The sequence below is a fragment of the Lissotriton vulgaris genome, chromosome 11 (genome assembly GCF_964263255.1).
Source record: "Lissotriton vulgaris chromosome 11, aLisVul1.2, whole genome shotgun sequence".
Taxonomy (NCBI): Eukaryota; Metazoa; Chordata; class Amphibia; order Caudata; family Salamandridae; genus Lissotriton; species Lissotriton vulgaris.
This window is the reverse complement of record NC_141699.1, coordinates 1,088,830,916-1,088,843,250: the sequence shown is the minus strand read 5'-3', so window position 1 is coordinate 1,088,843,250 and position 12,335 is coordinate 1,088,830,916. Positions and strand designations below refer to the sequence as shown.

The following is a 12,335-nucleotide window of genomic DNA, read 5'->3' as shown; positions in this document are numbered from 1 at the left end:
AAAAAGTTTCCAATGAAATCCCTTTAGTTATGATAACTTATTCTCAACCACCAGCTGTGAACAACTGTAGCTTAATACCATTATTTCCAGAAAAATGTTTCCTAAAATGTATCACTGAACAGTGGTTGAGTAGATTTATAATATACTCTTCAACGACTTGTGGTAAATAAGACATTATCTTATTTTCTAATGTAAAATAAGTGCACATATATTTTGACTTCATGTATGATGTAATATACTGATGTGCTGTAATTTTGCAAATCAGGCCAGGTAGATCCCTCCAACTGATCATAATATTTTCTTAATTTGTATTCATTTCAAATCTTGTATAGCTGCCAGGTAACACTTTGTATGACCTTCTATCTGATGAACTGAAATCTCGGAATAATAAGTTAATCGCTTTTATCTATTTTCACTAGAAGACTGATATATTAATTTTGCTATCCAAACTAGATTAATTAGATTTTAGATATTTCTGATCACTTGTTCTGAAAACACCTTTTGATGGTTTATCAAAAAATTATAAATGTGCTACTATTATAGCAGATTTACGGTGATTGATGTTATTTCTTATGTTGGAATTAAATGAATGTTCATGTTCATTCATTTACCTGAAGACAGTTTATAGTATGTATTTTCATTCTATTACAAGTGAGAAATTACTACAGGTGTGCAAATATTTTGTCACATGTTGTAATTGCAAGAATGCATGCTCCCTTTTCCAGCAGTTTCCCGGGCTGATCTTTACATATAACAACTTAACCAGTACCAGTAAGCAGTGTTTTTCCATTGAATTTGAAATGTGCACTAAACTAATGGGGATTCAAATTGCATCCATGACTTTGTGTTCAGCAATTTCAAAGCTAAAAAGGTATTAATATGAGGATGATGATAACAAACTCATTTTATAACCTCTCTACTGAGGAAAATTACTTACTAAAATTAAGCCTCTTTAACTCAACAAAGTTGGACAAAAAAATTATTGAAAAGTAAATACTCCAAAATTGGTGAGGAGTTCATTTAGGTAAATGGGGCTTCTAAATGCGGATTATCTCACTGTGTGCAAATATGCTAATAGGGATGGTGTGTACACATTCATGTGTTTTGAAATCCAGTAAAATAAACCTGCCACTTGGACATTTGTTGCCATTCACTTAGCTTCGTAGATAGACTCACAGCTTGAGAAGGCATGAAAATGGACTCCTGAAATGATTGGGATCCCTTTAGTTTACAGGAAAGTATCGTATATAAAATGTCTCCATGTATAAATAAATGGTATGTAACAATTTGAAAAACATAAAAGATGCTATTTAATTTAGCTTTATTCACATGTGTCCATGTAAAACTCTTAATAAATTTAACATTGCTCATGCTTAAACTTTAATCTTCTGATTACTCCTGAAACTCTATTGCAGATTAATCAGGAGCCCTACAGGACAATCTAAAAATACCTGAAAATCACAAACTTTCTTGTGAAATGACATCTATTAGGTTAAATTCAGAGCCTAAACAGAACCTTGCTAAAAAGTCCAGGCCTCATTTGCAAACCAATTGCACCACAGATGGGTCACTTTTTTATGCACTGGCAGCGCAACAGGCTTGTCCATATTTACACAACAATGTAAAGTCATCCTGCATGACTTTTCATAGCCTTGTAAATATGGGCCCCTTTCTTGCATTACTTTGCATGGAAAGGGCTTTCCATGAGAGCTGCTATGGGTGTTCCCATGCAACATCCATGGAACCTGACAAATTCCTAGTTTTTCAATGTTTTGTAGAACTGGCAATGAGTCAGAATCCTATTCCTCCCCAGGGGGGTAGGAGTGGCGCAACGAAGCAAAGTACTTTTATTTTTCCTCTTTCTATACATGCTGTATTCTGAAGCACGCATAGAATGAAAAAAATGCCATCAATTATTGTTTTTGTGAAGGAAGTTGTACTTTCCTGCACAAAAATAATCATCCCGGAAATGCTGACACCCGTGCAACATGACGCAAGGGTGTCTGCGTTGTTGCACGGCTGCTGTTTGCGCACCGGCACAGTGAAGAAGGACAGGAATGCGCCTTATCTTGTAGATACAGCATATTCCAGCATTTTTATTCTGGCACAAGGCAGCGCAGCTGGAAGTCTTGCTTTGTGGCCATTGTCAAAAACTAGTAAATGAGGCCCCAAGTTTGGTATGTCCTGGAAATCTCTGTTGTGTAGACTCTGAACTGGAAGTGTCCCTGTGGATCAAATTGAAGACTTGAAAACCTCAAACAAGCAGACAAATACATTTTTATTATCAGGTTTCAATAAGGAGAGAGGTAATTGTCTTTGCTTGTTAAAGTTAAAGTATCCCCAGCAGGTATGTGGTATTACATGCAATAATAGCACATCTATCAAAATTATACCTATTTTATTTTGAAAAAGTATACCTGTGAATTCCGATAATATACTGTTTTTTCCCAGTACACCATTTCCACCCACAGCAGAGACTTTGAATGTGTAGAAGTTTCCAGGTATCAAATTTGTGATAGACACATTTTCATACAACCATGTCACATTTGAGGCTGGATTTCCTAAAACTTGCACTGAATAGGAGCTTTTGTTTCCAGTTGGTGGTAGCCAGCTCAAAGAAATTGAATCAATGGTGATATCAGTCACACTTAGATTGTTAATTACACTGGGCACTGAAATGAGAAGATGGAATATTGAGTACCATTCATAGAATATTTCACATAATTGTCAGACGTAACAAATTCTTTAAACGGTATCTATCATCTGCAACAATATACAGCATGCCAGATCTCACAGTAGATTGAGATACTTCCTAACATCACTCTTTGATTACGGAATTGAAAATAGAGATTTTTACTAAACAATATACATTTCCAAAAGAGCAATAAAAAATATTTCCAATGAAATCTCTTTAGTTACAATAACTTATTCTCAACACTCAGAAATGAGCAACGATACCTTAATACCCTTATTTCCAGAATTTTTTTTTCTAAAATGTATCATTGAACAGTGGTTGAGTACAGTTGAAATATACTCTTCAACGACTTGTGGTAAATTAGACATCTTATTTTCTATTGTAAAATGAAAGCGCATATAGTTTGATTTCATTTATGATGTAATATACTGATGTGCTGTAATTTTGCAAATCAGGCCAGGTAGATCCCTACAACTGCTCTTAATATTTTCTTAATGTGTATTCATTTAAAAACCTATATAGCTGCCAGGTGACATTTTGTATGACCTTCTATCTAATCAACTGAAGTCTCGGAATAGTGAGTTAATAGCTTTTATCTATTTTCACTAGAAGAATGATATGTTAATTTTGCTATCCAAACTAGATTCATTGGATTTTAGATATTTCTGATCCCTTGTTCTGAAAACACCTTTTGATGGTTTTTCAAAAAATTATAATTGTGCTACCTTATAGCAGATTTACGGTGATTGATGTTATTTCTTATGTTGGAATTAAATGAATGTTCATGTGTATTAATTTACCTGAAGACAGTTTACAGTATGTATTTTCATTCTACTAGAAGTGAGAAATTACTAAAATTGTGCAAATATTTTGTCACATGCCATAATTGCAAGAATACATGCTCCGATTTCCAGCAGTTATCTGGTTTGATATTTACATATAACAACTAAACCAGTACCAGTAAGCAGTGTTTTTCCATTGAATTTGAAAGTGCACTAAACTAATGGGGATTCAAATTGTATCCATGACTTTGTGTTCAGCAATTTCAAAGCTAAAAAGGTATTAATATGAGGATGATGATAACAAACTCATTTTATAACCTCTCTACTGAGGAAAATTACTTACTAAAATTAAGCCTCTTTAACTCAACAAAGTTGGACAAAAAAATTATTGAAAAGTAAATACTCCAAAATTGGTGAGGAGTTCATTTAGGTAAATGGGGCTTCTAAATGCGGATTATCTCACTGTGTGCAAATATGCTAATAGGAATGGTGTGTACACATTCATGTGTTTTGAAATCCAGTAAAATAAACCTGCCACTTGGACATTTGTTGCCATTCACTTAGCTTCGTAGATAGACTCACAGCTTGAGAAGGCATGAAAATGGACTCCTGAAATGATTGGGATCCCTTTAGTTTACAGGAAAGTATCGTATATAAAATGTCTCCGTGTATAAATCAATGGTATGTAACATTTTGAAAAACATAAAAGATGCTTGTTAATTTAGCTTTATTCACATATGTTCATGTAAAACTCTTAATAAATTTAACATTGCTCATGCTTAAACTTTAATATTCTGATTACTCCTGAAACTCTATTGCAGATTAATCAGGAGCCCTACAGGACAATCTAAAAATACCTGAAAATCACAAACTTTCTTGTGAAATGACATCTATTAGGTTAAATTCAGAGCCTAAACAGAACCTTGCTAAAAAGTCCAGGCCTCATTTGCAAACCAATTGCACCACAGATGGGTCACTTTTTTATGCACTGGCAGCGCAACAGGCTTGTCCATATTTACACAACAATGTAAAGTCATCCTGCATGACTTTTCATAGCCTTGTAAATATGGGCCCCTTTCTTGCATTACTTTGCATGGAAAGGGCTTTCCATGAGAGCTGCTATGGGTGTTCCCATGCAACATCCATGGAACCTGACAAATTCCTAGTTTTACAATGTTTTGTAGAACTGGCAATGAGTCAGAATCCTATTCCTCCCCAGGGGGGTAGGAGTGGCGCAACGAAGCAAAGTACTTTTATTTTTCCTCTTTCTATACATGCTGTATTCTGAAGCACGCATAGAATGAAAAAAATGCCATCGATTATTGTTTTTGTGAAGGAAGTTGTACTTTCCTGCACAAAAATAATCATCCCGGAAATGCTGACACCCGTGCAACATGACGCAAGGGTGTCTGCGTTGGTGCACGGCTGCTGCTTGCGCACCGGCACAGTGAAGAAGGACAGGAATGCGCCTTATCTTGTAGATACAGCATATTCCTGCCTTTTTATTCTGGCACAAGGCAGCGCAGCTGGAAGTCTTGCTTTGTGGCCATTGTCAAAAACTAGTAAATGAGGCCCCAAGTTTGGTGTGTCCTGGAAATCTCTGTTGTGTAGACTCTGAATTGGAAGTGTCCCTGTGGATCAAATTGAAGACTTGAAAACCTCAAACAAGCAGACAAATACATTGTTATTATCAGGTTTCAATAAGGAGAGAGGTAATTGTCTCTGCTTGTTAAAGTTAAAGTATCCCCAGCAGGTATGTGGTATTACATGCAATAATAGCACATCTATCAAAATTATACCTATTTTATTTTGAAAAAGTATACCTGTGAATTCCGATACTATACTGTTTTTTCCCAGTACACCATTTCCACCCACAGCAGAGACTTTGAATGTGTAGAGGTTTCCAGGTATCAAATTTGTGATAGACACATTTTCATACAACCATGTCACATTTGAGGCTGGATTTCCTAAAACTTGCACTGAATAGGAGCTTTTGTTTCCAGTTGGTGGTAGCCAGCTCAAAGAAATTGAATCAATGGTGATATCAGTCACACTTAGATTGTTAATTACACTGGTCACTGAAATGAGAAGATGGAATATTAAGTACCATTCATAGAATATTTCACATAATTGTCAGACGTAACAAATTCTTTAAACGGTATCTATCATCTGCAACAATATACAGCATGCCAGATCTCACAGTAGATTGAGATACTTCCTAACATCACTCTTTGATTACGGAATTGAAAATAGAGATTTTTACTAAACAATATACATTTCCAAAAGAGCAATAAAAAATATTTCCAATGAAATCTCTTTAGTTACGATAACTTATTCTCAACACTCAGAAATAAGCAACGGTACCTTAATACCCTTATTTCCAGATTTTTTTTTTCTAAAATGTATCATTGAACAGTGGTTGAGTACAGTTGAAATATACTCTTCAACGACTTGTGGTAAATTAGACATCTTATTTTCTATTGTAAAATGAAAGCGCATATAGTTTGATTTCATTTATGATGTAATATACTGATGTGCTGTAATTTTGCAAATCAGGCCAGGTAGATCCCTCCAACTGCTCTTAATATTTTCTTAATGTGTATTCATTTAAAAACCTATATAGCTGCCAGGTGACATTTTGTATGACCTTCTATCTAATCAACTGAAGTCTCGGAATAGTGAGTTAATAGCTTTTATCTATTTTCACTAGAAGAATGAAATGTTAATTTTGCTATCCAAACTAGATTCATTGGATTTTAGATATTTCTGATCCTTTGTTCTGAAAACACCTTTTGATGGTTTTTCAAAAAATTATAATTGTGCTACCTTATAGCAGATTTACGGTGATTGATGTTATTTCTTATGTTGGAATTAAATGAATGTTCATGTGTATTAATTTACCTGAAGACAGTTTACAGTGTGTATTTACATTCTACTAGAAGTGAGAAATTACTAAAATTGTGCAAATATTTTGTCACATGTCATAATTGCAAGAATACATGCTCCGATTTCCAGCAGTTATCTGGTTTGATATTTACATATAACAACTAAATCAGTACCAGTAAGCAGTGTTTTTCCATCAAATTTGAAATGTGCGCTAAACTAATAGGAATATGGCTGAGATACCCGCCACCCCCTCTCAACACAATCCCCAAAAGGAGGGAAACCGGAAACTGTTCTTAAAGTTTTTGGATGTGGGATGGAGTGACCATCCCGGCCGTATTTATTAAAACAAAAAATTAAAACATTAAACATTTTCATGTTATGTACAATTTCATTATCACATTACGAGTTTGGCTAACCTTAACATAATCTCTAATACAGAGGTTCTCCTAGCCGAACTAGCATCCTACAAAACATTCTCTAAGAACACTGAAATTGTACATCCTAACGTTTAAGGGCCAACGGCAAGGTCATAACCGGTGTCAAGATCCCTAACCAGACTTACCCCTCCCACTTGGGAGGGGCGACAGCACAGAGGCTTACCTCAAGTGCTACTACTAACAATTTCCCTTGACTTGACGGGGCACTTAAGACTCGACGCCATTTAAAGGTCGTTCGAACACTTGTGTGTGGTATCTAGAAGGTATCGTTGACCTCTCCCCACCCCACACAACTTACCGCATCTGCCGTCGCAGATGACACTGGCCCCGGGAAATTCCCCAGGAGGGGGCTGTAACCCCTCCTACAAAGGAAGGGGCCTTGACCGCCTTTCCTTTACTTCCGGCGTCCCGCCCTTAGACGGGACCGCCTCCCCACTGAGGGGCCAATGGCCACCTCTCCCGAGCGCTCCCATCCGTGTTGGGTGACGCCCACTCATAGGGATCTACCAATTAGTGCTCACCGATCATGACCTTACCGCCTACCAAAAATAAATACGACAATTCTTACTCAAACCTATGAAAACCTTGGTCGCTACGACCGAAAGAACATGCTAGAAATGCAACACTACATCAAATCATTTTAATCGTAACAACCTAGACGATATTCACCATACTTTATTATGATTAACCACAAACTGATACTGTCACAGCCTGTAAACGAAATGGAAAAACAAACTTATAAATTCACTTTATTACACAACAACTTGCTGTCCTCAGGGGCTGGTGGGTGGGTCAAAATTGGCTCTTCGTTCCGTCCCGAGCTCACGTGTAGCGAGGAGGTGCAGCTTCGGAGCACAAGAACAAGAGGACGTCTTCTGGTCTTGCGCCTTCTTTTATCCGTCTTCAGGGCGGGCGAAAACCCGCCCCTGCCTGCCCCGAGGGCGTGGCTGGCTGCGTCGGTGTCTAGGCCAGCCCACTCTAGGGCGGGAAAAAGCGCGCCCCGGCTACGCCGCTTCGGGCATACCAGCCGAGACGCGCCTCCCGCCCAAAAATGGCTTCCCGGGGGGATCGAGGCACTGAGCCATACGTTCGGGGGGACCGAGTGGTCGCCCCTTTCCATATGGCTGAGATACCCGCCACCCCCTCTCAACACAATCCCCAAAAGGAGGGAAACCGGAAACAGTTCTTAAAGTTTTTGGATGTGGGATGGAGTGACCATCCCGGCCGTATTTATTAAAACAAAAAATTAAAACATTAAACATTTTCATGTTATGTACAATTTCATTATCACATTACGAGTTTGGCTAACCTTAACATAATCTCTAATACAGAGGTTCTCCTAGCCGAACTAGCATCCTACAAAACATTCTCTAAGAACACTGAAATTGTACATCCTAACGTTTAAGGGCCAACGGCAAGGTCATAACCGGTGTCAAGATCCCTAACCAGACTTACCCCTCCCACTTGGGAGGGGCGACAGCACAGAGGCTTACCTCAAGTGCTACTACTAACAATTTCCCTTGACTTGACGGGGCACTTAAGACTCGACGCCATTTAAAGGTCGTTCGAACACTTGTGTTTGTGGTAATGTAGAAGGTATCGTTGACCTCTCCCCACCCCACACAACTTACCGCATCTGCCGTCGCAGATGACACTGGCCCCGGGAAATTCCCCAGGAGGGGGCTGTAACCCCTCCTACAAAGGAAGGGGCCTTGACCGCCTTTCCTTTACTTCCGGCGTCCCGCCCTTAGACGGGACCGCCTCCCCACTGAGGGGCCAATGGCCACCTCTCCCGAGCGCTCCCATCCGTGTTGGGTGACGCCCACTCATAGGGATCTACCAATTAGTGCTCACCGATCATGACCTTACCGCCACAGGTCCGGATAGTTGACCGGCTATCCGGACCCCCCACAAAACTCCTACCTAAAGGTCATGTTTTAAAGATTTTAACCAGGCTAGGAAGTCTCCTATGAGTAACTCATTCCCCGCCCTCGACAAATGCACACCATCCCCCAGATACATACTGTCATCATTAATACAATTATGCGAGATCGAATGCAATGTCTTGGAACGGAACAACCTACTCACTTTGTTATTCAATTTTCTAACAGAATGATTCAAGGCAGGGATCGAGATAGCCCCCCGCCACACTTTTCGTGGGATCATATGAGACCACGCAATTAGGCACCCCGGAACTCTCCTCGCTAACCAACTTACCGTGGAAAGCATAGCCTCCAGGAGAAGTCGTCTACCAGTGGTGACCAAATCATTGCCCCCCAAATGCACTATGACTATGGACGGCGGTGACCTCATCCGCTCTAACAAGCCCTCAAAAAATTCCTGAAACTGGTCAATACAGAGACCGCCCCTTCCGTAGAAGGACACTCTGTACCCGTATTCCCCAGGTACGTGAATCATGTCACCTGCTTTGAATACGTCTGCGGCCCGTCTCACGTATGAGTGGCCCACGACCCACACCTCCTTCCTCACAGCCGGTGACGTGCGACCGCTGGCCTGGTGTTGGGTTGACTGCTCAGTCTGCCCTGCTGCGTGGGCTTGTGCAACTGCAAACAAACAAAAGACAAGAGGCGTGAGTACATGATTACAGCTTCACAACATGTGCAATCGCACGTACCTCTTATAACAATTGGAGGACCAGCGCCCCACACGTTTCACCTGTTCCACATTAAGACCCCTGGCTGTAGCTTCAGTGGCAGCCCCTATACGAAAGGAGTGGGTCCCAAATTCGCCCGGGTCCAAGCCCGCTGCGGCAATGGCCATTGCAAGCACCCGTTGAAACTGAAACCTCGTCAGCGGGGTGGCGTCTGCATGCCTCAACAATGTCCCTCCCCATGATGCCACTCTCTGTGCTAGGTAATCTTCTAAGCACTGTACCGGACACATGGATGACTCGGGGTTCCTGCGAATGATCGTGCAGTCCCCTCTCCCAACTTGGTCAGTCTTAGACCTGAGGAAGGAGACAATCATCGCATCCCCCCTGATCTGAACATGTTCCCTGCACAAGCCCCCCGTCACATCCTGTTTGTTCCTTGCAACCAGCTCACTAACTCTCATAGCCCCGTGAAACGCCAGCGTAAATGCAGTCCGGAACAAACAGGTCTCAAAAGGGGACGAGCATGTGTTCGGGAGTGTGGCCAGTAACTGGGACAACCTGTCTAGACCTATCGGTCGTCTCACGTCTACTCTGCGACCCTCTAGGCGTTGCCACCCACGCAGCGCTTTCTGTACTGTGAAAGACGCTGTTGGGTCCCGGATGCCATGGGCCCTGGCAACAAAGGAAATGGCGGCACGATGCCTTTGGGCCGTAGCCACCGATTTCCCAGCCCTGTGTAAAGACATAAGAAAGAGTACTACCCACTCTTCCTGACCCCAAAGACCCCCTCTCTCTGCCCCCAAAAAGGCTAAATAGGCATGGAACGCCCCTTCATATGCCTTCCTTGTCCTGGGTGCTAGACTCTCTCCCACGAGGTGACGAAGTTCGGGGCACCGAGAGACCAGAGAGCTTCGGGGAAGGGTGCCGGCTCCGGGTCCGCTGAAGGAAGGAAACCCGAGAAAGCCTGCATATGAAAACGAGACAATGCGTCAGCAGCCTGATTCATCACCCCTGGGACATGTTTTGCTCTGAATACCACGTTCAGTTGCATACATAATAGGACGATTTCTTTAAGCAGCCTCAAAATCAATTTACAATGGGCTGACTGACTATTGATGCATTCTACCACGGTCATATTGTCGGACCAAAAAATGACAGAATGATCTCTGAAACCTTCTGGCCAGGTTCTCAGGGCCACGAGAATGGGAAATAATTCAAGGAAAGCAATATTACTCGTTAGCCCCTTCTCGTGCCACCATAAGGGCCATCTTTGAGCAGACCAGTTCGTGCCGAAGATGGCGCCAAAACCTATATGGCTGAGATACCCGCCACCCCCTCTCAACACAATCCCCAAAAGGAAGGGAAACCGGAAACTGTTCTTAAAGTTTTTGGATGTGGGATGGAGTGACCATCCCGGCCGTATTTATTAAAACAAAAAATTAAAACATTAAACGTTTTCATGTTATGTACAATTTCATTATCACATTACGATGTTTGGCTAACCTTAACATAATCTCTAATACAGAGGTTCTCCTAGCCGAACTAGCATCCTACAAAACATTCTCTAAGAACACTGAAATTGTACATCCTAACGTTTAAGGGCCAACGGCAAGGTCATAACCGGTGTCAAGATCCCTAACCAGACTTACCCCTCCCACTTAGGAGGGGCGATGGCACCGGGGCTTACCACAAGTGCAACTACTAACAATTTCCCTTGACTTGACGGGGGCACTTAAGACTCGACGCCATTTAAAGGTCGTTCGAACACTTGTGTGTGGTATCTAGAAGGTATCGTTGACCTCTCCCCACCCCACACAACTTACCGCATCTGCCGTCGCAGATGACACTAGCCCCGGGAAATTCCCCAGGAGGGGGCTGTAACCCCTCCTACAAAGGAAGGGGCCTTGACCGCCTTTCCTTTACTTCCGGCGACCCGCCCTTAGACGGGACCGCCTCCCCACTGAGGGGCCAATGGCCACCTCTCCCGAGCGCTCCCATCCGTGTTGGGTGACGCCCACTCATAGGGATCTACCAATTAGTGCTCACCGATCATGACCTTACCGCCTACCAAAAATAAATACGACAGTTCTTCAACCTATCAAAACATTGGTCGCTACGACCGAAGGAACATGCTAAAAATGCAACATCACATCAAATCACTTTAATCGTAACAACCTAAACGATATTCACCATCTTTATTAACCACGAACTGATACTGTTATAGCCTGTAAACGAAACGGAAAAACAAACTTATCAATCCACTTTATTGCACAACAACTTTGCTGTCCTCAGGGGCTGGTGGGTGGGTCAAAATTGGCTCTTCGTTCCGTCCCGAGCTCACGTGTAGCGAGGAGGTGCAGCTTCGGAGCACAAGAACAAGAGGACGTCTTCTGGTCTTGCGCCTTCTTTTATCCGTCTTCAGGGCGGGCGAAAACCCGCCCCTGCCCGCCCCGGGGGCGTGGCTGGCTGCGTCGGTGTCTAGGCCAGCCCACTCTAGGGCGGGAAAAGGCGCGCCCTGGCTACGCCGCTTCGGGCATACCAGCCGAGACGCGCCTCCCGCCCAAAAAATGGCTTCCCGGGGGGATCGAGGCACTCATCCATACGTTCGGGGGGACCGAGTGGTCGCCCCTTTCCATATGGCTGAGATACCCGCCACCCCCTCTCAACACAATCCCCAAAAGGAAGGGAAACCGGAAACTGTTCTTAAAGTTTTTGGATGTGGGATGGAGTGACCATCCCGGCCGTATTTATTAAAACAAAAAATTAAAACATTAAACGTTTTCATGTTATGTACAATTTCATTATCACATTACGATGTTTGGCTAACCTTAACATAATCTCTAATACAGAGGTTCTCCTAGCCGAACTAGCATCCTACAAAACATTCTCTAAGAACACTGAAATTGTACATCCTAACGTTT

General features: G+C 42.1%; 1 protein-coding gene across 1 annotated transcript in view; it reads right to left on the bottom strand.

The window, feature by feature from the left end:
• Positions 1-12,335, bottom strand: part of LOC147684197 (uncharacterized) — a 165,987-nt gene that overhangs the window by 140,257 nt on the left and 13,395 nt on the right. The window contains exons 3-4 of the mRNA XM_086942609.1: positions 5,301-5,555; positions 2,418-2,672 (exon numbers count right to left, since the gene is read on the bottom strand). Of these exons, the coding sequence (XP_086798735.1) occupies positions 2,418-2,672; positions 5,301-5,555 (510 nt within the window). The remainder of the gene's footprint in view (positions 1-2,417; positions 2,673-5,300; positions 5,556-12,335) is intronic.